Source organism: Neofelis nebulosa, chromosome 6 (assembly GCF_028018385.1).
Source record: "Neofelis nebulosa isolate mNeoNeb1 chromosome 6, mNeoNeb1.pri, whole genome shotgun sequence".
Lineage (NCBI taxonomy): Eukaryota > Metazoa > Chordata > Mammalia > Carnivora > Felidae > Neofelis > Neofelis nebulosa.
This window is the reverse complement of record NC_080787.1, coordinates 100,481,554-100,506,229: the sequence shown is the minus strand read 5'-3', so window position 1 is coordinate 100,506,229 and position 24,676 is coordinate 100,481,554. Positions and strand designations below refer to the sequence as shown.

Sequence of the window (24,676 nt, the reverse complement as noted above, 5' to 3'; positions counted from 1 at the left end):
TTAGATGCCATTTCTCCTCAACTGTGTGACTATAACAGTACCTGATTATCTCCCTATACCCTTTCTGCTACTCCACTTTAACTGTCCTTCTACTGTACCATGCACCCTGAAAATGCTGTTAAAATACCTTCCAAAGTCAAAGTGGAATGATGTTTTTTGCTTTTTGGGGTTTTTTTTGTTTGTTTTTTTGTGGTTTGTTTGTTTGGTTTTTTTTTTTTTTTCTTTGGAATGATGTTTTGATTATGTACCAAGTTCACTGTAAGTTCCTGGTGATCAGGGGTGATGATACATATATTGGTATTATCTGGCACAATGTGAAGAACATTCAATAAACATGTAATTGACTGAAAGACTGACATATTTTTTTTTTTGGATAGTCCAGTGGCTATGAATATGGGTTAAGGAGACATCATGCCTAAGTTCAAATGTCAGTTCTGCCACTTATTACCTGTGTGACCTCAGGCAAGTTGCTCTGGGTCTCAGTTTCCTCATCTGTAAAACAAGGTTAATAATAGCATCCACACAGAGTTGTTCTGAAAATTAAATGAGATAATAATCTATTAGCACAATGCCTGGCCTGTAGGAAGTGCTCAAAAAATACTAGCCAAGATGAGATTATACCATTACGGTTATTAACTATTCCTATTCTTGCTATTCACCATAATTCCTCCTGTCCTTGTTCTAAGTCATTTGGAAAATTCTCCAAATCTAAGGGTTCAGTGAATATCTTTTCTTTTTGAGAAATGTATCTGGCACGTAAATAGTAAATCACCCAAATCCCATTAACTGTAGGTAATTTTATTTAATAATTATATTTTAAAAATTGGACAAATAAATAAATGGCAGAGCAATTTTGACTGAATCCTGTTTTCTCAATGGCTATTTGGAATACATCATTCACATGCAAGCCCCAAGAATATTGAATAACAGATAAAATAAATAATGATCATAATGCAAACCACATTCTGATTCCAACTTCCCTGCAAGTACAACTCCATGTACGAATTAGAAGAGCCAAAAAGTAACATGCTTATTAACTGTGGGTTGCTCAGCTATATACACAGGGCTTAGCAGATCACGTGAATGTTTCCATATTCTCAGCTAAACTAATGGTTCCTTAGAGCCCAGTTCTTATAACCCCTTAAGAATTTTAAGATTTGCCTGAAAAAATATATCATATTTCCATGACTATGACTGAACACAAATTTGGAAAGCTCACTGAAAGCAAACCATCCTGGAAGACAGGAAATGGTCATTGTTTTCAAAGAAAGTCAAGATGCTGCTGCACACAGGGAATCGAGCTCTTAGGAGCTTGATCTCATTTCCCTCCACATAAACCTGTGGATGCTGTGTGGATAGACCCTATCTTTCACTTCTCACATGAGTAGTGGGGAATAAGAATAAGGCCACTTACCATCTGAGGTAAAAGACATTTTATTCAAGACTGCCATACACATGCAGAAATATATTTCCTCCTCTTTTTACATTTAATTTCATTTTAAAGTATTCAGGGATTTAGAGGGATTCTGGACTTGTACTAGGCAAGTTGTAAGCCTCTGGGAAAGCCTGTCAAAAGACTCAGATTTAAAATGTCATTTCCTAGATACACAGTGTTTTCTGCAGCAGGGCTCAGTGAGACTTTCACTAGGAAAAGTTGCTGCATTTCATCTTTTCCTCATGAACAAAAACAATTACGCCAATAGTTGCATTGATTTTTTTTTTTAATTCTTAGGAGCAAAATGTCATGTCTGAGACTAGGAGATAAAAATCCTGGTTCAAGTCCCAACTTGACCTTCAGGTCAAGGACCTTCAAGTCCTTACTTTGACCAGAGGTAGACAAGGGTAGGGGGAACCAAGCCTATCCACCCAATGCAGAGGACCGATGTCTGGTCAGTGGAACGGAGTGCTATTACGTTTGAAAAGCAGTAAAGAGCAATATAAAGTCTTTATAAAAAATCTGTATTTAAAATCCATTTGAACAGCTGCACTTCAGTAGTCAAACTAATGGGGGTGCAGGGCAGGTATACATATTTTGATGGGGACTCACTCCAGCACAGCCTTTGCAATCCGTGCTGTTAAGTCCTTTACCGGCACAACCCTCTTTGAATGAAGTCCTGAAGGGTTGAACCCATATTAAAAATCTCTAATATGAGAAGAATTACAGCAAGGTTACAATATAATTAACCTGAGTTATCTTTCAAAACTCCTGCTGATATATATTCTGCCACTTCAGACTGTGTTCATGCTGTGATTTTTAAAATTAGCAAAGAAGGAGGCTTTCATATTCATTCAAACTAAAAGGATACAGGAATGTTTGCATAAAAAGAAAAAGTTGGTCAGTACTTTCTATTATTTCCTTATTCTTTTAACAGGTTTTTTTTAAATGGCAGTTGTGTATAGCAAAGCCTTATTCTGTCCACTTCCTAGTCTGCGGAAAAGTCTGCTAGTCTTATTTAAGGATCATGGTGGCTCCTTTCACTGCTTGGAGGAAAAAAAAAAAGCAAAATCAGGGCTATTATCCTGTGTTTATAACAAGTCTATTACCATAGTAACGACTGTGATGTCACAAACCCTACACCAGGGGCCAAATTCTGTCTCTAATGGGGGAAGGGCAGCTTAGCCTTGGAAATCAGACAAAATTGTGCACAAACATGTGTGGCCAAAGCAGGAACAATGCTTGCGGTAATCACCAAAGCATGGGGAGCTACTCTTCTCTGAAGAAAAGGGGAGCAGGCACAAAAAAGCAATTCCCCAGGGCCAGAAATAAGCTACACCCACACTTCTGTCCACAGCTGTGCAAAAGGAGGGTGGAAATCCAAGCAAGTGTGGTATCACCATGTTCCCAATCACAAGTATTCCACTGGGCCCACCGGCTGCCAAACATGGATGGGATCCAGTGGTGAGCCCGCCCAAGCACATGAAACACACTCTGGAACTGGTGCCCGACCAGATGGAGCCCTCTGGTACCTCGGAGGGGAAGCAACTTGCCCCGTGATGGCAAGCACTTTAAAACCACACTGGGGTTTTACTCCTACTAGGTCAACCCAGCTCACAGAATCACAGATTCTCAGGTTCAGAGAAACTCATCAAGTCTCCCAAAAGATGTGGACTTTAAAAAATGACCTTTTACAGGAACATGTTGTATCCCCTGTCACTGAGGTATCTGAAGTAGCAGAGTAAGAAGTACTCTTATTCTGATACAGTCTAAGGAAGTTTTGTACAATATGCTGAAAAGGCAACTTTGTATTGAAAAGAATATTGAATCAGGAGTCAGAAGACATTGCTACCAGTCTTGGCTCAAGAATTTAGAAGTCTCCTGATCTTGAGCAAGCCATTTAACCTATCTGACCTTCAGTTCCTTATGTAACCATATCTAGCGTGCTATTTCCTGGGGTCATTGTAAAGATCAGATTAAATAAAATAATGAATGTGAATGAGCTTCATAAACTATAAGGGATTTATTTCACCCAAACATAAGGTATTATTATTATTGGCATTTTCACATAGCCAGTTTATAGTAGAACAGGAATAATTTGAATGCTAACCAGTATTTTCCTTCCAGAAATCCAAAACATACACATGATCCTCGTCTTCCCTACCCCAAAAGGTGCACAGTTGCATGATACAGTCAATTTTAAATTATTTAGGGGCTTGGGGCGCCTGGGTGGCTCAGTCGGTTAAGCATCTGACTTCAGCTCAGGTCATGATCTCACAGTTCATGAGTTTGAGCCCTGTGTTGGGTTCTGTGCTGACAGCTCAGAGCCTGGAGCTTGCTTCAGATCTCTCTCTCTTCTCTCTCTCTCTCTCTCTCTCTCTCTCTCTCTCTCTCTCTCTTAAAAATAAATAAATGTTAAAAAAAATAAATTATTCCAGGGTTGATCATAGAGGGACCTTTTACTTCTGGCCATTATGCCATTTATTGCTTTCCCTTAGGAATACTATGTTAACCTAGATACAGCTATAAAATTGACAGGAAATGTGCCTCAACTCAGTTACCTGTGTAACAATTCTGGTAAAAATTTTTAACAAAAGGAGAAACTGAAATGATTCATTAGATGGAAGTTTTGTGATAATCTGTGATAATCATGGATAACTTATCCATGGATAATGACTCACATCACTGTCAGTAAAGCTATGGTCAATTTCGGACAGGTTGGGACTAATCCAGCCAAGATACTAACATTCTCTCAGTGAACAACAAAGTGGCCTGTACTGTCTTATGTATGTGCAATAGGTATTTAAATATCAGTTCAGTTCATTCAGTTTTCAACAAATATTATTAGAGTACTACAATCTGCCAAAGCTCACCACATACCCTGAAAACCCCACTCTCTTCCTGTCCATGTTGCTGTCCCTCATATTACACAAAAGACGTTGGCAAAGCTCATGGCCTCACTCTTAGAAACTCTATTCACCCTCCTATTATCATGAGGCTTTTGCCAATCTTACCCTAGTGCAAAAATCAGCAACCTGTTGTCCTGGGGCCAAACCCTCCCTGCTGTCTTTTTTGTAAATGAAGTTTTATTAGAACATAAACACAGCCATTTGTTTATATATTATCTGTGGCTGCTTTCCTGCTACAACAGCAGAGTTCAGTAGCTGTGATACAGCTGTGAGACAGCATAGCCCAAAGCTTAAAATACTATCTGGCCCTTTACAGGAAAAGTTTGTGGACCCCTGTACTATATAATATGACTAAATCAAAATTCATCTCTCCTGTAAGTGTTTCTGTGTAGGGATTAATGGAGAAAACCCCTTGAAAGCAGAGATCCTTTCTGTATTCTCTGTCTTGTCATATAGAACCCAAGAGAAGCACAGAGTCAAGGTTTAGAGCAGATACAGAAAATTAAACACGTCCTCCCCTACATTTTGTTTTCAACAGATGAGTGCTTTGGACTTGCATGAAGACAGCATAAAACCACTGGTGTTCGGTTACTCTGGCTTCTAATTCCTCCAAGTTCCTATGTCTAAGACTTCCAAGGCTCAATTTTTGGCCTGTATCCTTTTGCATATTTATTTCCTGATCTGATGTGGAATTAGAGTTAAATGGGAGCTGTGTGCTTGAATTCCACGTGGCTGGCTCAGCAGGAAACTCCAGGGCAGGTTTTTTGGCATGCCAAACTCATGTTAGCCTCAGCTATGCTAATTTCTAAAGCTGTTTGCTTTGCTCAAATAAATCTTAGAGGGGAATTTGCATTTGGATGCACACCTTTTTATGCACAAATTATATGCATGATAATTCTAGGGCAGACTAAGGACTGAAAAAAAAGAGGCATGGTGTTTACTGAATGGCTTTCGTGTGGCAGGTACTATGCTAGGTGCTTTACATATATTTTCTCATCTCATGGCCACAATAATACCATAGGATGAACCTGTGATCCCCATTTTACAGATGGAGAAACTGAGGAGAGGAGAACTCATTTAATGTGTGCATGTTCACAGAGCTGGTAAGTGACAAAGCCTAGACTTGAGCCCAATCTGTCTAAATCTGAAGCCAGGGTTCTTTCCACTTAGACACACTGCCTTAATGATACTCTTTATCATCACCTCTCACTGAAGCCACTGGACACACATTCGAATATGAACCCTACATTTACAAAATTAGTTACCCCTCTCCTTTCCAGTAGCCTATGCAAAGTATGTTTTTGGCCCTTGGGAGATACATCTGGGCCCCTCTGCATCAGAAAACAACCAACCAAAGGAGACTAGGGGCATTAAAAAGGTAAATTCTATATGATACACAAATTATGTTAGTAATTAGCAAACACAATTTCAAGTGATTTTGACAGATAAATGGATTTCAAGGACATATCTGAGACCTCAATTTGAAAGGACACTTTTACTACTAAAATGTAGTAAGCTAAGGAAGAGAATGTGCCCATACTATGAAGGAAAATGTTAGTAACACTTAGAATATGGTACAAAAATATCTACAACATAAGCCTAGGAATTTATATCTACAAATATCCTCACTGTTTATGAAAACAATTGCACACCTATCTCCCCTAAAAAAAAATGCAAACATTCTCTTCCGTAAGTTATGCTAAGTACTGCCATCAAAACTCACTGTTTATCATTGTTCAACTCAATATACAGAAAAATAATCAGTCTAGCAATTAAGCATTCTAGCATAATTCCCACATTTCACAGCAAGCCAGATACAATGCTACTGAACTTCTTTCTCTGCATGGAACATGGCTGTAACCTAGCTTGCAACATCATACAATGCTCAGCCCTTTGCCATCCAGCTTCATACACTGCCATCTGGTTTTCTGGAAATATTAAACAACGGATTATATTTTCATGCACGTAAAATTCAGACATCCATTTTTCTTTAACGCTCTCAAAGAGAGTTTTCCAGGAATTAGAAAGAATCTGTGGCAAAGATGGATAATCTAGGTTGTTTCTTAAGTGGATTTAGAAGGGTGGCCCCCTCTGAGGAGAGCTTGCTCTCACAACACTACCACCCAGGTCAGCCAGTCAGTATATAAAATTATTTCACCTTTCTTTTTTTATTTTGTAACAGATTATTTCAGAGAAGGAAAATAACTTTTCTGTAGCCAGTGGCAGGAAATATTCATTCAGTTAAAAGTAGATTGGGGGAATTTGCCTAACAGAGCAATACTCCTGTAAATAATACATGCACTAGTATCTCTTGTCACAAAATTCCTAAAACAGTCTTTTCCAAAGTTAACTTGAGCATTTAATAATGATTTATAAGATAATGACAACTACTTTCTGAGTCGTTCTCCTTGGAAACCCCAGTAGTGACTTACCTGCTGGTGGCTTTATGAAGGGTGGAGGGATTAAAGGTACAATAATGGGCACATTGCCATGATCCTTGGACCCTGCAGGTGAGTCACTGAGTCCATTTCCTGTGGCAAGCCCTGAATAACCTGTGCTTATATTGTATGGTGAAATAACACTGTCCTCAGGTAATTTTGGTTTTGGCAAAGAATTTTCTGTAAAAGAAAAGAAAATCATGTTCAATGTAACAAAAGGACTTGTTTTCCTTATGACCACATTTTCTCAAGCAAAATGGCTATGTATAACAAAATAAATTTTTCCTTGCAAATCTTTAAACACTTTACCAGAACTGCACAGACCATCCTGGACCTTTTCAGTCTTGTTAACATAAATTTCCAATGGGCTCCTTTATAATTTGCTCCACTATGATAGCTAACATCTCAATTGTATCATGGTGATGAATTTTAGCGCTGTAAAGCCCATAGAAAATTGAGAGGCAATTAACATTTCCCATGTACCAAATGATATATAGCAGGCCTCACTCTCTGGCTAAAGGGGGGGGGGGTGGGCTAAAAATTTGCCCCTCCAGGCCTATAACTAGGTCCCACTGTATTAAAAAGTTTGGTCTTAATATAATCAAAAGAACCAATGAGAAAGAAGCAGATTATTAGAAAGAAAACTGTTTCACAGGGTAAACTCCTTAAATGAACCCATTAATATCCATTAAATATTAACAAAAGTGAAAATAAAAAAAACTTACAATGATATGAACTTTGTGAATTTTATCCTTGTATGTGAATCATTAAAAAAAAAAAAAATTCAACCATGGAAAACAACTTTTTCCCTCTAGTAGCATATCCTGGCACTCTCCATGTTCCCCAGAGGCAAAGATTATTACCTAGACCAAGTATTATACGAGCTATTAGTTTATAGAATATAAACTCATGACTTGCATTTTTCATTTACAGTGAAATTGATGATACTATCTCTGTAACATGATGTGTACAATTTCATAGCGGGCTTAACATGAAATTTGTCATGTACGTTCAATTCCACATGCCTGCAGGACAGCTCATTTACATTTCGTTGCTTGGCATATAAGAAGGAAAAGCCCTGTCGTAGACACTGGCAATAAAATGCATGATGAGCAGGTAGTTTACAATGCAGGGCAAATACTGATCAAATTGCCAATGATGACACACAATGAATTTTGCCCACTTTTTATTGAAGTTCCCCACATGGATTGCTTCTTTATATACTCCTTTTCTTTGACAAACAAACTCTCACTCCAAATTTAGGTTCATAAATTCAGTATCCATATCAACACCCACCAGTGGTTCTAGGCTTCCCTCATGAAGTAGCCGACACTATCTGCTGATAGAATCAGTGTTAATTTTATTCTGCCACGACTCTAATTTCCACTCTTTAGCTGGGCTTTGATGAAAATTCTTATAGAGTAATGTGGGATCCAATCATGTACGACTCTCTTATTCCTCTTACCCTATCCAAGGCTGGGGGCAGGAAGGAATTCAAACACAAAACAGAAATAGGGCTTTACTTTAGAATTCCCACCAAAAAGAGAGAAGGGGGGATTACCAAAAATTCTCTCTTAAGAGTCTCAAAATCCAAACCTAATATTTCACTTAATAGGAAGCACCAGTCCGCAATAACTAATATATCAAAGGACACAGGGGGAGAACATAGCAGATGTTGTCCCTTTCTATAAATTTGTGGGCAGGACCATAACACTTAAAGCCCATAGCCCTTGCTAGCTAGTTCTCTCATTGCTGGAAGGAGATTAAGCTGTGTCTATTTTTGTTTTATGTTGTGCTCTTATATTCTGTGGAATTCTGCTTATGGGAAAGCACTACTGGGGATGTACATTTAAATCAACCATTGGCATAATCAACAAAATGAGCCCCAAAGCAACTCAATTCTGGCAGGTTGAGATAGTTAATCCTTCTTTGCATGAACAAAGGGACATTAAATGTCATTACCTTTGAGAACAGAAATGTGCTGCCGGCTCTCTCCATCTGTAGGGTAGCTCCTGAATTCAATATCTTCACCATCTTTCAATTCAACCTTATCATAGCCATACCAGCCAAGGAGTTCATTCATAGTGTTTTCTGCAAAGTTCTGAAAGAGAAGCACAGGTTCCTTTTTTATATAATCAATAACTATTTGAAACGAATGCATAAGTCAAATTCTGTTTGCACTACCCGTTTAATGCCAGCCCTGCCCCACCTCCCCTAGAGTCGTGTTCATTTTTCAAATCACGTTCAAACACTGTAATGCATTTAAATCTCAGGATGATGCATCCAATTATGACAGGCCTTCAGACATTTGCAATTTAAAGATAATAAGAAAAAAGGTATTAGTGTGTTTTGCTTACAAATAGGAAGTCATATTTTAGCATATTCTGCAAAGTTTATACCCCAGACTAACACAAAAGGTAAGGCATGAAAACAGCTAAGAAAATATTTGAAAATGAAAACAATCAAACTTTTGGTGGCTCAGATTAATTTAAATTAGAATTGCTTTCTGATTCAGGTATTGTTCTTTAACATGACTCTTAGATAAAGCAAAATCTCAGCAAAGAAATAATTTCTCAATTGTCAAGGCTACAAGGGTCTCCCTTTTTAATTTTCCCGTTTGCAAATGTATACTTTAAAAATCAATGCATAATTTGCTTTACAAATTTCACTACTGACAGATTTCCTTCTCCATAAAATCAAAGGTCACTATGATTGTCTTCCAACAAGTAACATAATAGTACCAAATAACTTTAAGGTTAATAGCCAGCCCAGATTTTGGATAACACATGAAAATAGTTTATGAACTATAAACCAACATATAAATGTAAGATATCATTATTGTTGTTATTATTGATACTAAACTGTGAAATAATGGGTATAGTTGGACAGCTTTAAAGCTTTAATATCAGGTGGCTATTTTTTTGTGAACTTATCAACTGCTAGATCTGGAAATAAGACGTGAGACTGTATTAATGATCTTAATGCTTGCATGTGCCTTAAAACATCTCTAAGAAATAGAGTAGAGTGGTAGTCACCAGAGCTGGGAGGTGAGGGAAATGGGGAGATATTGGTCTAAGGGTACAAATTTCCAATTATTAGGTTAACAGGTTGGGAGATATAATGTACAGCATGATGATGATAGCTAATAGTACTGTATCATATACTCAAATGTTGCTAAGAGAGTAGATAGATCTCCAATGTTCTCACCACAAAAAAGAAATGGTAACTATGGCAGGTTGGAGGCGTAGCTAATGCTACAGTGGTAATGATTTTACAATATATAAATACATCAAATCAACGCATTGTACACCTTAAACTTACACAATGTGTCAATTATATCTCTTATGTTCTTATGTGTCAATTATATCTCAATAAAGCTGGGGGGACTTAAAAATAAAAAGCAGGACACTATGCTACAGAATAAGGGCTTAATAAATGTTGAATGAATTCTTTTTTTAAAAAAAATCTTTGTCTGGAAAGGCATCCTGAGCTTCCTAGACTTGCTAGAAAAACTATATATTCTAACCTCTGTGGCTCAAAGAATCTTTTCTCATTCTCCCTAGAAGCTGTCATTTCCGAATTACACTGGGATGTATAATTTATATACCTGAAACAAAGCACCCAGGCTAAACCAAGAGTGTACACAGCCTCAACGTGTGAGTTCCATGTTCTCTTGAATTTCACGACTTTAGATTTCAGCAGGGATTGCATAAAAAAGAAAAGATACTACACTACTGACTCCACAAAAACAAACCTGGCATTTCAAACCTCCCACAGAATGTTAGATTCTTTGCTTTAGTGCCCACTTAAGCTCAGGGCTCCAACTGGGTCTATCTGTGATGGTATAGTGCACCAGCAATTTTAAAAAAATCTAGCCAGATTGATTCAGTGCTACCATCCACAAGGCCAACAGTCAGCCATATCACACTTTAGTGAGGCATTTATTCTCTCTGATGGCTGGTCATGTCCACATTAAATAGACATTCTTTTCATGAATGCACAAAGATGATATGATCAATATGTATAATAAGCTCAGCAACCTCTGGAATACCACTGAGGAGGACTCAGCTAAACGCTGCTCTATTCAATCAAAAGAGATCCCTTTAATGAGGCGTCAGTCTCCCCTAACACCCAATTTTTTTCACTAAGCTGAGCGCCTGGTCTGGAGAATGACAGTCCCTAAGCGCACAAATCGAGGTCCTCCATCAGTGGTCTGGCAGCAGAAATCTCCACGGAGAAGGATTACACCTTAAATCAAAACACCAATTCCCCACAGTGTTAAAAGCCAAGTTCAAACCATCTTATTGGTCTGTGTGCTATTTGCCCCAATCTCCAAGAGAACTGTGCCAACGAGACAGAAAATCTTTTGCATAGTAACTCTTGGCCACCATATCCAATTTTCTAGACCGTTTGTATCTGGGTGCCTCTCTCTCCAGTTCTGCCTAACCTCTGAAGTGACACAAAGGCTACAGATGCATAATTCATGGAACAACCTCCCAGCCAAGGATATAGATTTGTTTGTTTTAGTCCAGCTGCAAATCCATTCAGCTTTTCAGAGCCAATCCCAGGGATGGAATCCAGAAGTTTCAGACATGCGGGTAAAAACTAAAACCTCCGCTGGGTTATTATCACCAAATTCATAATATTGGGACATCTTAACTGCAACACTTAGTTTATGGTTTGTGCTGAAAACTCAGAGACTTCGTGGAACAATCAATGTGAACTTAGACTATTCTATGATTTTCAAGTTACTATAAATGTCAATGAAAATAAGCTCTGAAACATTCCCTTTCTTATCAGTGAAAATAAAAATAAACACCTTGTTGCTTTGATAGATGACTGCAAAAGCAGAATAGGAAAGGTTTATAAACCCTCAAGCTATAAATCTCAAATCTGTCCAGAAAGGAAGACCAAGGTGAAAGAAAGAGAAAGTGAACACCAAAGTTTCTTGTGGCATAAGTATAAGAAACAGACTATTACTTCTGTCTTAAACACACTGTATTAAGAAATCAAAGAACCCCAAGGAATAGATAACTTAAGATTTTTAGTTTCTAGGTAGAGTTTGATGCTAGATATCATATGGGCTCATTATGGTGCGAAACCAAAGGAAATGAAATAGATTTTTGCAGTTATCATCCAAGAAACATAACATTCTAGAAGAAATGAGTTTAATGTTTATGGCCCATAAGGGTTTTCAAATCCTTCTGGTAGAAAATTCCAGCGGTTGGTTTTTCAACATTTTTTAAATTATTATCCTCAAAAAAGGATTTTTCTATTAAAAAAATTACTCCTTTCCTACAGATGTTTCTCATGTATGTTATGGTTTTTAAAAGGTGAAAAAATAAAGGTGATAAAAATTAAACTGCAGAGATGTTTTGCCAGAAAGATGTTCAATAATAAGACAAGTTACTTTACCAAGGGAGGTAGTGAAATTTGTTCCCCCCTGCCCCCCCCCCCCCGCAAATCTTCACCTAGCAAATATTCTAGAGACGGGGTGGGAAACTAAAGTCTCCAGGTCCCTCCCAGTAGTAAGATTCTGTGAAATCAAAGAACTTGTACTTAGACAAGAAATTAAATACCTTTTGCAAAGAAATATTACAATTATCATGATCACATGTCATAAATTTTACTGAACATTTACTATTTCAAATATTTTATCATTGCTCCCATAAAGCATCAAAATTGTGCCAGAAATTTCAATATTCTGGCATCTGAATCGCATTTTGCAGACTGCCTCTCACCCTTGGAAGTGGCACAAAAATCCTCTCTCATACCATGTGGTCCAATTTGGGTTTGGAAAATAGGTCACTATAATTATAATGATAATGTCTAACACTCTTACAGCACTTTATAGTGTTTCCACATCCTTTAACTCTCTGTTCCTTTCAATAACCCAGTAAGTTGGGTATTTGATTTCCACAATAAACTTCTGGTGAACCTAGGTGATACCTTCATTTTACAACCAAACATTAGAGCATCCAGAAAGTAAATGACAGGCATGAGACATCACACAGTAAAGTCAGAACAAAAATACAGATCTTCTGATTCTTATACCAGGCCTCTTTCTATGATCAATTCCATATAGTCCGATGTGTCAGCAATTCCAAAGAAACTACCTCCTTGGACCAATCAAAGAGTTGCAAGGAAATCATACCACAGGATGTCAATGTCACATATAAAGAGCTTTCCAACCAGGGCCTATATCTACCTATGTTGCTTGCTTTCAGACTTGATCATTGGCCTCTACTCTCCTCAATTATTTGTTTCGTTGGATTGTGTTCAAAATTCACTGTTAAATTTAATCTTCTCATTTTATAATTTTTTGCACATTGCATCTGACTCTAGTTGCTTTGTACTTTTAACATTTATCCCCATGCCTCTTCCTTGCCCTCTCTAATTCCCCTCTCTCACTTCCAGGGCTCCTAAGGAAAAAAAAAAGACAATCCTAACATTTAGTCTGAAAGCATGATCTCTTCCTAGAATTAAACAAACAAACAAAAAAAAATAGGCCACAGAAAGATGGTGGAAAGGCTGGAAATTTTACTATTTCCCCATTCCTTCTGAATTCTTTTGATACAAAAATTTATTTTTGTTGAAACCTAATTCCCAGGACCTTCATTAGATTCTCTCCTTATTCACCTGGAAGTACTGCACAAATGTCAAAGTTCAGTCTAAATGATTTTTCACTGACCACTTTACCAGGTAAATAATAAAGACTGGACTTCAAGGCACTTTGAAAACTGCAGTAATTACAAATTCTCACAATACTTCTGAAATGCAACTACTTCAAGGTCTTCAAAAAGGACTAATGATTTTATTTTGAAAGCACCAAATAGACTTTAAAATGTAAGTAGGTACCACGGATTTCTTTCTTACCAGGCCTCATAAAACTGAGTATCAGTGTGTTTTCAACTTCGTATACTAACCAAGAGAGCACAAAGGTTTCAAAGAGCTCCCAATTTTTAATTCAAATGAGGGAAGAGCCATGTCCTCTCTCTCCCCACAAACATAATTCCAGTTTTCACCCCAAGTCCCAGGTCTGGTAAAATATGTCACCTATCCCAAATACACTATAAGTTACCTGAGGGCAGAAACCTCTTATTTCATTTTACGCCTCACCTAGGACAATGCCTAGCACTTAGAATGTACTCAGTCAATGTGCTAGTACATTTGAATATATTCACAAAATTTTAACTTTTTTTTTTAATGTTTATTTACTTTTGAGAGAGAGAGAGAGAGACAGAGTGTGAGCAGAGGAGGGGCAGAGAGGGAAGGAGACACAGATTCGAAAGCAGGCGCTAGGCTATGAGCTGTCAGCACAGAGCCCAACGCGGGGCTCGAACCCACGGACCGCGAGATCACGACCTGAGTCGAAGTCGGACGCTCAACTGACTGAGCCACCCAGGCGCCCCTCACAAATATTTTTTAAATGTATAAATACAGAAAAACGATCAAACAAAATTCAGTAAAATGGATTCTAAAAATAAATATGTGCAAGTTAAAGGAATTGGAATATCCAGTGTTAGTGAGCAGTCTCCTACTATTGGAAATTTAAGCTGATACAACTTTTAGAAAAAGGGTAGTTGACTATATGCAGTGAAAGACTTTAAACACGCACATACCCTTTGATTCAGCAATTGTATTTCTCAGAATTGTAGGAACCATTCAAAGGAAATGCGTGCAAAAATATGCATGTTCAGGAATGTTTATCTCAGGGTTTTTTCTTAGAAACAAACTATATGCCAAACAATAGGAATCTAGTTAAATTACAGCTTAGTCATGGAGTGACTAAAATGGAATACTATTGCGCCATTAAAATATATGCTATAGATAAATTTTTACTGCCATGAAAAGCTATTAACAATATATTAAGTTTTGAAGAAGGTTAGCACACTAGAAGACCTCTTTTGTTTTAAAAAAAAAACTATATATCATACATAGAAAAGGGCATTAACAGACATATATCAGAATGTTGATAGTAATTGTGTCTGGGTGGGAAAATTATAGGCTTTGTTTTTCTTTTAGCTTTTGTATTGCTTTTGTATTTTGTATCTTCTGTATTGCTTACTCTACTATTTCTATCGTGTCTGTGTATTAACTTTATAAAAGTAAAAATTACTTTAACTAAAAATTAATTAACACATAGTCTACTCATAGACAATTATGTCAGCCATATTCACAGTCCTGATGACAATAAAAAGGATCTGTCAGTCACATGACTTAACTTCAAAACATTCTGGCACACACTGTCTACAAAAGTGAAGCCTATGAGAAATACTTTCAAAGGAAAGGGAAACCCCAATCCTGAACAATTTATAAGGCAGGGGGGAAAAATGCTAGCATCCCTGCTGGTTAAGATTATGAATGACAGAATGATGGTTATTTTTGGAAAATATTTTATCTCCCCCTTCACCTCCATGTGTTCTGACTTCTTAGGTAGGTTTCTGTTAAGCATCACTGAACTTGCTAATTGAGATCTTTAAAGGGGGTAAGATAGCAATTTGCAGAAGAGGCAGTTTCTCTTCTTTCAGAAGTAAGAACTGAACTTGATTAGAAGTCAGCTTCTGATTCTATCCCCACATCTGGCCTAAGGCTGAGTCTAAGTCATCTCTCTCTCTTTTTTAAGGTTTATTTTTTTCTTGAGAAAGAGAGAGAGAGAGAGTGAATGCGAGCAGGGAAGAGGCAGAGAGAGAGGGGGGGACAGAGGATCCAAAGTGGGCTCCAGGCTGACAGCAGAGAGCTTGATAAGGGGCTCAAACTCACGAGCCACGAGATCATGACCTAAGCCAAAGTCCGACACGCAACTGACTGAGCCACCCAGGTGCCCCTAAGTCATCTCTCTTAACACAGATCCAGTGGATCAGATTTATTTTAGAGTTCTGCAAGAGGGTTGGGAGGTAAAATTTAAACAGAGAAAAAGAAATATTGTAAGATCCCTTTACAGATTACAAAGTACATCCACATTCATGATCCCGCTAGATCAGATGGTATCCTAAGGAATCAGATGGTCCTTCTCCCCAAAGAAGACCCATTAGAGGGCTATCCACATGCATGGAACGATAAGAGCAGCGAGATTTGTACTCTTGGTGCAGACTTTACCCGGTGAGCCCTGCTCTTTTTACCTGAACCACAGTTTTGCAATTTGAAATCCTTTAAAGATGGGAGCACCTGGGTGGCACAGTCTGTTAAGTGTTAGGCCCTTGATCTCAGCTCAGGTTATGATCTCGTGGTTTGTGAGTTCAAGCCCCACATTGGGCTCCTCACGGACAGCACAGAGCCTGCTTTGGGATTCTCTCTCTCTCCCTCTCCCTCCCTCTCTCTCTTCCCTGCCCCCACTCATGCTCTCTCTCAAAATAAATAAATAAATATTAAAGAAGAAGAAGAAGAAGAAATCCTTTAAAGATGGTCACTACCCTCCATTTTGCAGCATCGTTTTCGGCCACAACACAATGATTACAATACACTTCTAAAGGTAGAAGACACATCATAATATTAAAATACAACCCCAGCCTGAAACAGGCCTGAGGAGAAAGTCTTGTTCTCTTATTGATATATTCTAAATTGGATGGCTGTGTAATTGGTATACGAAACCAAAATTGTGTGTTTCCACATATAAAACCTATGTTGCTTTATTGTCTTTTTGTGACACAGAATAGACAATTATGTTCCCACGTTTTCATCCACGGCCAGGACATCAAACGTCCTAAAAAAGGTCAAACAAATGCTGTGAAATTGTGGATTCCAGCCCCAAGGTTAATGTGGCAAACAAGGCAGGTGTGCAGCTGTGTCCGATCACAGCTGTAGAACGGCCCTAAAAATCACCAAGACTTGTTGCATTGTTTTCCTGTCCCTGCCAAAGCCATTGGCCTTAAAACAGGACAGGGTTCCACAGCCCTTTGGTTACATAAGAGATATTAACACCCATCGGTCTACAGATCCTAAAATATACATTCAGCAAATTGCACTCACCACATGCTTTCATGCCTGTTTACATGTTTCAATTGGCACCATCAAAAACAAAGTACTTTATTTCTTTCTCATTTTACCCAGTAATATCCCTTCTCTTTTAGGAAAATATTCAATAATCTTATTAGCTCGAGAGTGCAAGTGTGGCTGACTTCCCATTCCACAAGAGGAAGTTTGAGACTTGAGAGCTTTTTAAATGATCCGCCTTCTACTACTTCTAATAACTTTTTTGAAAAGAAAGAGAAAGCAGTATAAAGACTTAATGAAAAGGACACTTCCCTAGGAGATATAAAAAATATGGTCACTCTAACAAGACACTGTCTTTCCCTGGAACTCTCCTTTTTTCAGACAGTCACTTGTGCTCACTGATATTTGCCCTTTCGGAGGCCCTGTTTTTGACTTTCCTTTAAAAACTGTTACCTCTTGGTTTCTATGAGTCTGTCTCTCACACAAGGAGAGTAAGGCTTGGCTTCTCAGAGCAGTGCTTGGCAAGCACAGAGGCAGGAAACGCAGAAGGGAATGAGTCTGTCAGACTCATTTTCTTCTAGTTCAAATGTTTATTTCAGATTCGGGAGGAAGTGGAGTGGTTCCTTTCCATTTCCTCGTCTCTGGAACCTGCGAGTCGTATAAGGCTTAGAGAATCTTGCTCTATCACACTCACAGGTTCATGGACGGAAAAAGAGCCTCTTTTCAGAAAACCCTGGTTTGAACAGAACAGAATTCACAGCTCTCTGTGCCCTCCCAGAAGCATCTCTTAATGGGTTTTGACTGGAGCCTTGAGCAGGACAACTGACAGAAACGTGGAGGACAAGGCTGGTGGGCTCAGGAACATCCTATTCCAGCTCTCAAGAAGTAAGGACCATGTCCCAGCTGTCATTAGTCCCCAACCCTACCACGTGGCACACCTGAGGCCAGTGGCTGACAGGTCTTACATAATTTGTGAATGCCGCAGTGAGATCTGTCCCAAGCCCACTTTCTAGGTTCCTGAGACTTACTGTGTCTGACAACAGGATGGAGTTTCAGCAGCAAAACTTAAAATATACCTGTTTTAGTAATGAGCTGATTTCAACTTTGAAACATGCCGACTTTCCCAATCTACACCATGATCTTTCTTTCTTTCCCTCTTTCTTTCTTTCTTTCTTTCTTTTCTTAATGGAAACCTATTTATCTCACTGCACTCACCAGCTTAGCCTGCAACTTGCTTTATTGTCTATGCAGTTGACACAGGTCATTTTTAATGCCAAATGGAGACCATCAGAAACCAAATTAGCAAATCTTGTGGTGAGTTTACTACTAAACTTTAACAGATGTTCCTGACTCTAACTGTAGGCATCAGGACTGAAGCATAATTTTAGGTACAAATTATTCACTGGGAATATTTATAGACAGAAAACGTCTTCAGTAAAGGAGACCCCAAGACATTTAATACAGATGATCCTGTAGTTTAACAATTGATAAAGAAGTCAAACGCTGCAAATGCATTAATTATGGTTTGTTTAGGAAAGTTTCCAGGGCAGAGTCCTTGATCTAATCACACTGGTTTTGTCAAAGAGTTTTAAAAGATAAAAATCTGACTCATTATCTCTACTCACAGTGTAGTTTTTTGGGTTTTTTTTGAGCTGCATTACTGTTCAGTAGCCACTAATCATGGTCACTAATATCTATGTGTGCAAGATACTTACCCTTAAGTAGAACTATTACTGTTACTGTTACACTTACACATATATTTACCTATGCACGTCCAATAGTATGAACTAGTTTTTATATTAAATCTGTCATGTTATGGATGAATTCCTGAAATGAATTAGCCCTTCTATGTGTTGGGATTCCTTCCTAAGATCCATTTATTATGATACATGTGAGCTAACAGTACATTGAAGACATATTACATTAGATACAATCACAATATTCACTTTAGAAAACAAAAATAGTCAAAATGTAAATTGCATCACCATCTAATTTTTTTAAATTGTCTCTACTGGTCATTAATTAAACAAGGCATACTTATGACAAATACAGTAAAGTAACGAGTCTTTTTAACCAAGAAAAACCAGGGTGGAGGGAGAAAGAAGAAAAGGAAAGATAAGGTAACATTGTAAAGGTCATAATGAGACAAGCACTTCTACTTGAAGATATTTTCACTACACTATAAGCATCTATGCCAAGTCATGTACTTTTCACACACAAAATTATATTGTATCAAATTTAAATTTGTTACAACTGCCATGCACATTAGACCAGTGATAACGAAAATGTAACTCAATATCTGATCTAGTGAAACAGCCACCAACATTAGCTCCCAGCCACATGAAGACAACCTCCAATGCCATTACTGGTGTCAGCTAAACCTCAGCCAGTTTGTCTTCTCCAGCCATTTTAAAATAAACATGTAACTATCTCAATTAGGAGATCTTGAAGAAAGCCTCATGATGGGGTGATTTTGTCACTCATTCTGAGTGCCCTGCATTTGCTGTACTTAAAATAGACACTTGTGCCAATGTCCTTTCTATTACCCGAAGCGGGGAAGAAAAATCACATACACACCAGTCTTTTTTCTTTCAGCTCACAGAGAAGCAACTTGATCCAACCAGTGTTGAAACCTGAGTAGGTCACTGTACACCATGATAAAACTCCCTAATCCCTGAGCCAAATCTCCCTGAGGGGGGCCTCCTCCTGACCCTCCACTTCCCAGGCTGACTTTTCCATTCGCTCTCTCCTCTTTCCCCCTTTCATTTCCCCTACCTTCAAGCCTTGATATGTGATCCTCGGTGGGGGCTCAGGTTTCCGTTTTTACAGCTTAGGCCGTGCTAGCTGTATACATTCCTTTCTTTCTGCCGGGCAGTGATTACTTACCAGGGTTTAGTTTACACTGGTCCAGATGAAAGCCGTTCAGATGAAGGCAAACACAGCCAGGCAGCTCCAGCGGCACCGATATGAAGCTGCACAAGGCCACATTGTGTTCTCGGTGACATTTTGTTGCACATATTTTTGTACAGGGCAACCAACTTGTTATGTTACTCTACACTTTAGGTTTGGGGACAACGAGTAGTAATAATACCATGAGGTTTGAGGAGGGTTATACTGATGAGGTTATTAACATTAAAAACAGAAAAATATTAATGAGTTCAAAATAACCTTTCCACCATTTGACTTTGAGAAAGCACTTTTCAAATGAGGACTTTGGGTGCCATTATATTAGAGGAATACCTACAAAACAATTCCAGTAGAAATGGGAATCCATGCATACTGGCATTGTGTGCGTGGACATGACTGGAGGTTTCTGCCGGGGTCTCTCACACACTGGTCTAAACCAGATAGAAAATACCAATCCTACAGGCAACTGAGTTATTTGCTGTGTAAAACTTCTTATTTAATGCCACTCTACACAGAAATGATGAGGACTAAAACTTCAAATAGTAGGTGGTGATTTGGAAGAAAAATAACATTTTAAGAAGAGGAAATTCTGTGCACGAAGGTTAATTCCATACTTAGTCCTGCAGCATTGACTAAAAATTGTGTAATTTTTCCCCTTCACACAATGTTGTTTTTGTTTCTTCCTCACCAGTTCAGACAAACATCTGTTATACTGTAGAAGGACAACTATCTCCCAAACCACGGAGTGCGCCCGCAGCCAAAGTCAACAACGCCAGCCCCAAGCATTGAGCACAGTCAGCCTTTATATCCAGCCGGGATAACATTTCACATGTTTTGATTAAAATTAGCTAATTTGTAATTCTAGAACCTATGAAACTTAAAAGCTGCCATCCATATAGATCACATTAGGTAGTGTTTTAAAGGGCCAGTGCACACTGTGATTTCCTAGTGGCTCACTTCTCTCCTGTTCCTGCACCCCCAATTTAAAATGAAATGGAAAAGTAATCTGGAAATGCAGGACAGAAGAGAAGTGTAAGTGAGGAAGAATGGTTATTGTAGACTGTTTGAATTCCAGCCCTCATCAGAAGACAACAGCTCCTACTGGTCTTTTAAAAAACTATCATTTAAATCAATGGTGGTTTCCATCACAAGGAATGGCACTGGTTTCCAGAGCAAATCTTCCTTAACTCCCCTTGGACTGATGCTGCACCCCATGCTTTCAGGCACTAAGTTCATCACCCAGAAATAACAGCTCAAATTCCGAAATTGAGATTGCTACAGACATTTTCTGGAGGAAAGGAAAGCTATAAGCATATGCACCTAGATACTCATACAGCTTGTATTATCCGTGCGCCCCTTCCTAAACACGGGCTTCACAGGAGGCACTCTCATAGAATGTGCTTGTTCTAATCAAGAAAGCGTCAAAGCGCGATAAATTTTACTTAGTCGTGCCATTTTCATCCAGTCTGCCTTTTAAATACAAAGTTCACCAACCTAAGTCAGTTGGCAGTGTTAAGGATTCTATCTTGCAGAAGATAGGGAACACCAAGCCGGCTGCAGAATGAAAGCTAAAGTCCCCCTGAAAACTGCTACTTGTTTGTAATTCACAAAAAGAAAAAAAATTAATATATATATATAATTTTTTTTTCTTTAATCAAGATCGATTCGTCATATCAACACAGAATAAAACCCTCGCCGGGCAAAAGCTTCAACTTCATGGAAAATAAGTGTGTGTGTCGGGGGGGGGGGGGGGGGGTGTTGGCCGGAGCTGAGCGGTGCTCTGGTGCAATCGCTCCAAAGCGAACAGCTGGAGCGCCAGGCTGCTGCGCTCGCCACCTCTGGCGCACCGCTGGCCTGGCGGGGAGCCCGACCTCGCCGACAGGACTCCGGGCTGGCCTTTCCGAACAATGGGCCAGCGCTCGGGAAGGCCGCCCCCCAGACAGCTATCTTTCGGCGGGGCTTGCCCGGGTCTGATAAACTGGGAAGTGGAGCATGCAAAGACGAGCAAGAGGCGGAGGCAGCCGAGCGAGAGGAGCGGACAGGGGCGGGCGAGGTAAGCCGGCCGTCAAAACGGTACCCAGACTCACGCTGCTGGGGCCGCACTCGCCGGGGCACTGACAGCCTCTCTACACCGTCGCAGCTGGCTACTTGAGGGGAAGCGGGATCGAGGCGCTGGGAGACGGACTGGAGGCAAGGGTGGAATCGAGCGCTCCCGGGGTTCCTCGGCCCGGCAGCGCCTCAACTTTGGAGGGATCCGAGGAACGGTTCCCGAAGAAAGGGAAGAAACTACACACGACCGACTAGGAAAGCCTCTTCACCACGTCCACCCGCCACTTGGGCCCCCGGTCCCCTCCCTCTGAAACGCGCCTGTGCCAATCTGGGGTTTATAAGGTTAAATAGTATGTGGTTTCCTGGCCGCCCCCCCACCCCCATCAAATCGGAGGCAGGCAAATCTCGGGGATGCAGCCCGCGAGTTGGCCTCGGTTTTGCACCTGGAGGAAGAGCTGAGGCGTTCTGGGCGTCCTACAGAAACTGACAAGCGCTCCCCGTACCCCCCAAATCCGTACAACGGCCCAAAGGGAGCGGGCGGAAGAAAGAGCTCAGTCCCTCCAGCCCCGAAGTCCAAAAATACCTTCATTTCCTCATTGATCTCCCTTTTCACTGGGTGAGCCGGTTTCCTGCTCCTTTTATTTTCCGGAGGTCTCCCTTCTTTCTCCATTTCTGCCATGTTTTTGTGTCTGGTTTCTGTGGAGATGAAATGGCTGCTGCCGCCGCCGGCGGTGGTGGTGGTGGTGGTGGTGTCGGTGGTGGTGGTGGAGGTGGTGCTGATGGTGGCAATGCTGGCGGAGGTAGCGGTGCTGGCGGGGCTGGGGCTGGGGCTGGGAGGGGGGAGGGCAGGCGGGCGCCGGAGAAGCGGGGTCTCTTCTAGCGGCGGAGAACGTCAGTGGCTGTCACAGGGAAAGGTAGCTCGAGGAGTCTCAGGGATGCCGCCGCCGCCGCCGCTCCTGCTCCCGCTGCCGCCGCCGCCGCCAACGCCGCCGCCGCCGCCGCTGCCCCTGCCGCCGCCGCTGCTTCTGCCGCTCCCGCCGCCGCCGCCGCCGCCGGGCTGCATCCTCGGTGCCCCGTGGAGTCGTCAGCCATCTTCCGTCGCTCTGTCCGTCTGCATGGGCGAGGGGAACGAGGGCCGGGCGCGGAGAGAGCTGCTCTGGGCGTGCGTGCGTGGATGTGTGTGTGTGCGCCCGGGAGAGCGCGCCAGCACCGGCGCCCAGCGCCTCCCGCGAGCCGAGCCGGGGGCGGGCCGGGGGCCGGCGCGGGGAGGAGGGGGCGGGAGGGAGGGGGAAAGGTGGAGGGGGGTGGCTGGGACGGCCCCCAGCTCCGGAGCGGGCGTGGCTTCCACCGTCACTGAATACGCGGATGCTGCGCGGCCCCGGGGGCTGCTCGCGGCCGCTTGCTCATCCGCGGCGGGCACCGGCGGGACGCGGCGCCCCTCGCGGCCGCCACCTCGGCATGACGGCCCCTGGGGCCGCCCCGACCCCAGCTGTTCTCCTTAGCTCCGTGATGTGGGCTCGCGTGGGTTTGGAGTTGGCTTTTGAGCCGGTCCTAGAAGCTGCCGAGGGGGGGGGGGGGATGAATGGGGGTGAAAGGAGGAGGTTGGGCGGTGGGAGGGCACGGGGATTCGAGGTCGAGTTGCAAGAGGGCCGCTTTCTTTACCCCCGGGGAAGGCAGACTGAGCTCGCCGCCTCCGGATTCCAGCGCCAGGGTCTCGGGAGAAAGGAGACCACAGCCCTGACCTCCCCCACAGCTGCCAGGATAGTATCCCCCCCCCCCCCCCGTCCGGGGGCCACCTCTGGCGTGTGGAGGCGGGAGGCCCCTTGGAGAGGTCCGTGCGCCCAGCTCCGCCGGTCCCCAACCGGGTGCGAGCTACGACTGCGCTTGCAAGACAGCTTTTGCCTCTCAATGAACCACTTAGAAGTAGGACATCTCGGACCTCAGCCCCCTGTTCTTTCTTTCCCCTCCAGTTCTCTCTCTCTCTCTCTCTCTCTCTCTCTCTCTCTCTCTCTCTCTCTCTCACACACACACACACACACACACACACACACACACACACACACACTGGTGTCTCACTACAAAGTAACAGTTTTACCCTGTGAAACTTGTCCCAGTGCCCTGGGTTTAACCTCAGGGCATTGGGTGCTGCTGGGAGCGCGGGGTCCCGTTTATAAGGTTTCGTCCTCCGGGAGCCAGCTGCGTTCGCCCCGCCTGGCCAGGACCCTCTCTCCACCGCCGGTGGACACTCTTCGCCGCGACTTCCCTGCGCGCGGCTGTTCTCCCCCATTCGTGCTCGCTCCCCCTGCGCTCGCACGCCTTCGCTTTGGCCCACTAGGTCCGTGCCTGGGGCCAAGCTCGGGTTGCGTTTGTGGCTCTCTGGGCTGAGGCATTGGCGTGAGAGGTTTGATAAGGCTTCCGTGAGACACGCAGCCCCGAATGCTGGTACACGCTGCGGGTGACACATTGACGTTCGCTGCTTGGCTTTCCCGCGCCACTACACTTCGTAATTACCTGACACAATGCGATATGGGGGTGTCCATTGTTCCACTGCTTGTTATTGTGGAGTGTTCATTATAACCGTGGTGGAACTTAAAATTACACAATTTTTTTAAGTACTTAAAGATTGAATGAATCGGCTTGGGGAATATGAGTCAGCTTTCCATTAAAATCTGTTTGGCCTGTCAAACAAGGCTCATTCTGGGTATCACATTGCCTAATTTGCATTTTAGCATTGTTTTGTTTCCTAAACGTCAAGTTGGAGATATTTGGGAGCGTACTCGGGAGGGCTGAGCACCTCTACGGTGGCTGTTTTGCATTTTAGCATTATTTTGTTTCGTAAATGCCAAATTACAAATACTTGGGAGCATATCCAAGAAAGCTGAGCACCTCCTCTCGCCTCTTCTCTTCCCTGTGTGGAGGGAAGGAAGGGAAACCGCACCCCTCTCTGCGTGGCTCGCTGGATCCCGAGCGAGCCAGGTCGCCAGAGCGAGAGAAGCCGAATCAGA

General features: G+C 41.7%; 1 protein-coding gene across 2 annotated transcripts in view; it reads right to left on the bottom strand.

Moving 5' to 3' along the window:
• The window catches only part of SOBP (sine oculis binding protein homolog), a 165,224-nt gene extending 142,286 nt beyond the window's left edge, over positions 1-22,938 (bottom strand). For both annotated transcript variants that reach the window (XM_058734867.1, XM_058734868.1), the window contains exons 1-3: positions 22,255-22,938; positions 8,745-8,883; positions 6,777-6,962 (exon numbers count right to left, since the gene is read on the bottom strand). In XM_058734867.1, coding sequence (XP_058590850.1) covers positions 6,777-6,962; positions 8,745-8,883; positions 22,255-22,350 — 421 coding nt within the window. In that variant the 5' untranslated portion in view covers positions 22,351-22,938. The remainder of the gene's footprint in view (positions 1-6,776; positions 6,963-8,744; positions 8,884-22,254) is intronic.
• Positions 22,939-24,676: the final 1,738 nt, after the last annotated feature.